Genomic DNA, 5609 nt, shown 5'->3' with positions numbered 1-5609 from the left:
CCCCCGTGGGGCGCGGGAGGGGGAGTTGCAAGGCCGGCGGTGGCGGCCGGGACCGTTGGGGGTGGGGTGTGTGGCCTTATGACACATTTCCGGTGATGTCAGGGGGGGTGGCCTTATGACACACTTCCGGTGATGTCAGGGGGTGTGACATACGCTAATGAGTTATGCTAATGAGCCCCCCTAGCTCTTTTTCTACGAAATGACCCCTGGGCATGTCTACTCTAAAGTAAGCCCCACTTTGTTCAACAGGATTTACTCCCAGATAAGTGTGCCCAGAACTGAAGACACAGCAATGCACCTTGCCAACGAGGGGGGGTTCAGAAGATGCCCGATGCTCACAGCACCTCTGTCCAGTCACAAGGGAAGGAGAAGCTAAGCAGAGCCTGCTCACTCAGGTCTGGCCAGCAGCTGCGGGTGCTACTCTGCCCCTAGCTGGGGAGAGAGCAGGAAGGCCCAGGTGGATGCCAAGGGCACTCCGGCTTCCCACTGCTGGAGCCTGCCAGGGCGGAGCCGTGAGTGTTGCGAGGCGAGGCTCCAAGGACAGGCTCCTGCAGTGGGGACTCCTCTGAGCCTCCTCTGATGTTCTTGCTCTCTCCCCAGCAGGCCCCTCAGGTAAGCACGAGAGGCTCAAGTACTGTCTCGTGCCAGAGAGAGAGAGAGCACAAGAAGACAGCAAGGGAAGTCAAGGGAAGCTCAGGCTCCCCACCAAGCCCGCCTGCCGCACTGCAAAGCCCTCTCTCCGCACGCTCGGCTTCCCTCTCTCTTCAGCACGAGGCCCAGCAGCTCAGGGGAGAGCGTGAGACTGCCAAGGAGCCGGCAGAGAGCAGCCTGGCCGCAGAGAAAGGGAGGAGAACGGCCACGGCAGCCGGCTTGACCCTCTTGTAGGTGGCCACCATGATGGGCAGTAGTTCTCCCCCCTCTTCTCTGCGGCCAGGCTGCTCTCTGCCAGCTCCTTGGCAGTCTCACTCTCTTCTCCCTTGCTCTCCCCTCCCAGAAGCTGCCTGGGTGCTGGAAAAGAGGGCCCAGAGGCTGCAGAGAAAGGCAGGGGGAGTTGTTGGGAGAGGATGGACCCTTTACTCCCATCCCTGGCACAAGACCCCTCAGCTCCAGGAAGCTCACAAGTTACTCCTACTCCCGTCCCTCCAGCGGTGGCTGTTTCAAAGCGGGGACCATCTGCAAACCGAAAGCCTAACTGAGCAATGTCCTTGCCTGCTCTCCTGCGAATTGGGCGGGCACCACATTGCAGAAAAGTGCTAAGAACAGCCATGGGTGGCATGCCGAAAAGCCACGCTCAGCTCCCGCGCCACTGTGTGAGTATCAGTGCTGCAGTCCTTTTCAGTGCAGAGACAGCAGGACTTTCCCCCATGTGCTGCCACAATAAAAGGGACTAGAGTTTGTTTGGTTTGCTGGACTCAAATATTAAAATTTGTTAAATAGAGACTAGAGTTTGTTTAATTTTGTTTTTTGAGGAAAGCTGGGAATTCAGGAGTTCTAGCTGATCCGACAGATCATTATAATGCCACAGTGACATGCCAATTACATTCCCCCCCCCCAAAAAAAGAAAGAAGCCTGGAAAAGCCCCCTGGTGACATGGGGGTGGTGGGGCTGGATTGGCAGTGGAGTGGGCCTGAGGGCACTGTTGTCTGGATGCCCCATTGCCCCTGGGAATGCCTCTGCACTTGCCATAGCAATGGAAGCTCCAGGGAGAATCGCTGCCATGTGGAGGCAGCCTAGCTATAGCTTCTGAACAGCCCTCAAGAGTAGTCCCACATAGAATGCATTACAGTAATCCAACCAGGAGGCTACCTGAGCAAGCCCCACAGGGGCAAAAGTCCCTTTGGCCTTGGAAGGGATGCAGCTGAGGGATCAGAGAAAAAACTGTACCTGGGGGAGGAACCAGGGGAGGGGCACGTTGGTGCCCTTTCTACAGTAAGCAGAGCTGAATAAATTAAGCAAAGGAGCCGTAACATGCACATCTTGTTCCAAGTGAATCATGGATAGATTGCACAGTCTTGCTATCCATTTTGGCTCAGAAGCCGAGGCAGATCAGAGTCCTGAACATGGCCCTGGTTTCAGAGACCGCCCCCTAACCTGCACTGTGCGCGCTGGCAGCCGACTTCCGAGCTTTGCCTTTTGGAACAGGAGGTAACAGTTCGACTTCCTCTTGAGGCATCTGGGCCACTTTCTGCAAGAAGATCTTCTCCAGGGCTTGAGCCATGAGGACGATGTCATCGGTGGGCTGGACAGAGGGAGGGAAGGAGGTGGAGGCAAGCACTGGTCATCCAGCAGGGTCCCGAAATCCCCTCCCACCACACATACACACAGCACTACTCTCCAGCATACAGGCAGCTGCACTCCCCAAGGCAGACAATTCAAAAAGCATCCCTCCTCCTCCTCCTAATTAACATGACAACAACTTCAAAGGGGCTTGCATAGAGGACCTTGTAAGTTAGATAGCTGCTGTTCATCCTCTCTCTGACACCCCAAATCTTTTTTTTTGGGGGGGATTTTGTGTGTGTGTGTGTGTGTGTTCGCATGCACCTGGAAGTCATGGTGACCTCTGGTGACTGACCCCTACTGGGGGCCTGGAGGCTATTCAGAGAGGTGGCTGAGTAAAGCCTGCCCCTGCCTCCCCACTGCTGGTATTCCAAGGAGGTCTCCCATCCAAGTACTCGCCAGAGTCAACCTTGCTTAGCTTCTGAGATCTGACGCGATCGAGCTTGCCTGGGCTACCCAGGTCCGGGCTCCGCACCCCAATTCCTGTGCTGGACTAACCCTCTTACCTCACTGTCCTGGTAGAGTTAGCTCTGCCAGTGTGTGGACAAATGCATCCTAGCTCCGGATGCAAGGCTGCATGTAAATCAGAATGACTGCAGGCAAGCAAGCTAGGAAGCGAGTGCAAAATGGGGTACTTCCCCCCCCCAAGAGTAACAACCAGGGATGAAAGTAACACTTTGAAACATCTGAATTCCAAATGATACGTTACAGACATCTCATCTTTATGCTCAAAATATGAACAAAAGTTTCACTCCACAGCAGCAAATAAGGAGTTGGGGGCTCCCAGACAAAGGCAGCATCTGCGTGATGTTTACTATCTGAACACAGAAGTTCCAGGCATTGGTAAAGAGGAGACAGAAATTCCAGATCCAGGGATTCACATTTCAGAATTCTGCAGTGTCGATTCCATGAATTTTTTTAATCTTCTCAAATGTTTGCCATCAGTAGCTGTTTCAGGAACCCAATGTTGGCTTTACAAAGGGTTAAAAAATAAGACTTTATTCTAATGCAACTTGCACATTCTCAGTGGCCATGCTCAGATCTCCAGCAACACAATCAGCCCAAGGTCATGAATTTTTTTAATCTTCTCAAATGTTCGCCATCATTAGCTGTTTCAGGAGCCCAATTTTGGCTTTACAAAGGGTTAAAAAATAAGAATTTATTCTAATGCAACTTGCAAATTCTCAGTGGCCATGCTTAGATCTCCAGCAACACAATCAGCCCAAGGGCAAGGAAGAAACAATTATCACATAATCGACAAAATCAATTTACGTGGGGAAAATTTGGTTTAGAAAAAATACTGGCCTACTTTGCAGGGCAGCTATAAGGATGATGGCAATTATGTATGTGAAGCATCTTGAACACTTGAAAATACTACACGCAAGTAGCCGTATTGCTGCTGCTGCTGTAGGTAAATTAAAGCCTTGCCAGAGGTGCAAGCTGAAGCGCAATGGCAAAAACCAGGTGTTTGTTGGCTTATGTGTATTTTGCTTGGAGCCCCCAGTTGTGTGTGTGTGTGGGGGGGAAATATTCAAATAAAGTTGGTGCCATATTCACAGTTCTGGAGGACAAACAGCCAGATGTGCCAAAGGAAAGGGATACTTCTCTCTCTCTCTCTCTCTCTGACTGTTTGTAACACTAAATTATGAGTTATCTTGATTTCATACAGCTTTAAAATATTTCCCTTCTCCTTACAAATGAAATTGTGGGCAAACCCGTTTTAGCCATATGCTTGTTTCAACTCTGGTGAGCCCTCTGGGGTTAAGAAAGCAATTACTCTGAGGGCCGGATCCACCCCACAGGCCCCCAGCCAGAGACATGCAAGGATACAGATCAAGATGTGGGGGGAGGACTTTTGTCTCCAGAAGCTGAAGTGTGCCCCCCCCCAGTCCCAGTCCCATCCCCAGACCCTTTACCTTGTTGTAAATGTAACAATTTGTAAACATGGTGTTGAAATCTTGCATACATTCACTGGCACTCCAGTAGTAATTGTGTTCCAGCCGCTTCTTGATCGTGCCCATGTCCATTGGGTTTTTGATTATTTTGTGATAATCCTGTCAAGAGGCGGGGGGAGAGCCATTTTTTACTAGAATCTAGCCATTTTATCATGAATAGAGAACCTGCCATGGTTTGGCATCTTGTGGATTAACACAAGTACAAAAGAAAAGTCTCTGCATCAAGGAGCTTACAACCCAAATTTGACACACAGGAGAAAGAAAAAGCAACTGAACAAAAGTTCTCTACAGGGTGCAGAAAAAGGCACCCAAAAGGGTCAAGAGGCTGATGAACAAATGGTTAAGGCACTGAATGAGAAATGGCTTAGGAGTTCGGGACATCTTAGGTTAGGGGAGAAATAAATAAGCGAGTAAATGTGATCAAAGTGCATAATATTCTGGGTAGACACCATTTATCTGTTTCCCATTCCCATATTGTATATTTTAAATTTTTATACCCTGTACTCTCAGGGAGAAATCAGACATGTATCTGGGAGTTCACTGTCCAGAGCTCCGAGTGATTATTTAAAATTGTAGCCTGAACCTCAAACTCCCACATAGGTTCAGGTTAGCCCTCAACCACATATTGTTCTCAAGGAAAATGACATAAAAAAAAAATTACAAAGAATCAGAAAAACCAGTCAAACAAATTAATCAACTTTTTAAAACTTGCAAAAACACTGTGAAACTTAAGACCAGCACAGTCCTAAAACTAGGAAAGTAACATCTTAAAATTAAGACACAAACACTGGAACTATCTAAAGGTAGCACGGCATGTGATAAAACCAGGGAGCAGTATGGCACCAGTCTTCCAAAACGAAGTGACCTCCAGCTACCAAGGCAGAGTTAAAACATCTGGCATAAGTAGGAGGCAGAGCAACTAGGAAGAGTCAACAAAATGCCTGGGGAGACGGAGACATTTTAACTCGGTCTGGGAAAAGGAGAAGATCCGGTGCCAAATGGATGGCTATGGGGGAGGCACTGCACTGGAGGAGGCCACACCTCTTGCACCCCTTCAAGGTGGCTGGCATGACCCCTTCCTTTAACGAAGCATTGAAACATTCAGAGTCTCCAGGCCACGCACTAGACACCCTGTTATAATTTGGAGGGGATTTCTCTGTTTTTGGCCCAAAGGCTGATAGGAATTAACCATTATGGGAATTGGGGGGCAGGGGGGGCCTGTCACGGAACGCATGGGGCCAAGCAGGGCTGCCAGATGGTTGCAGGTATCTCTCCCTCCCCTGCCTGTCCTCCTGCCCCCTTCAGGCCTGGAGGGCCTTCAATGTAGGGTTGCCAAGTCCATCTTCCACCCCCAGCGGGGGACTTTGGGGGCATTCC

At 50.0% G+C, this 5609-nt stretch overlaps 1 protein-coding gene across 4 annotated transcripts in view; it reads right to left on the bottom strand.

Moving 5' to 3' along the window:
* BRD3 (bromodomain containing 3) overlaps positions 1 to 5609 on the bottom strand; it is a 65733-nt gene that overhangs the window by 40463 nt on the left and 19661 nt on the right. For all 4 annotated transcript variants that reach the window (XM_015406743.1, XM_015406744.1, XM_015406745.1 and 1 more), the window contains exons 3-4: positions 4194 to 4331; positions 2092 to 2239 (exon numbers count right to left, since the gene is read on the bottom strand). In XM_015406743.1, the coding sequence (XP_015262229.1) occupies positions 2092 to 2239; positions 4194 to 4331 (286 nt within the window). The remainder of the gene's footprint in view (positions 1 to 2091; positions 2240 to 4193; positions 4332 to 5609) is intronic.

This window comes from Gekko japonicus, unplaced genomic scaffold (assembly GCF_001447785.1).
Source record: "Gekko japonicus isolate JY-2015 unplaced genomic scaffold, Gekko_japonicus_V1.1 scaffold427, whole genome shotgun sequence".
Classification (NCBI taxonomy): domain Eukaryota; kingdom Metazoa; phylum Chordata; class Lepidosauria; order Squamata; family Gekkonidae; genus Gekko; species Gekko japonicus.
Note: the sequence above shows the minus strand (reverse complement) of the source record. Positions and strands in the feature narration are given on the sequence as shown.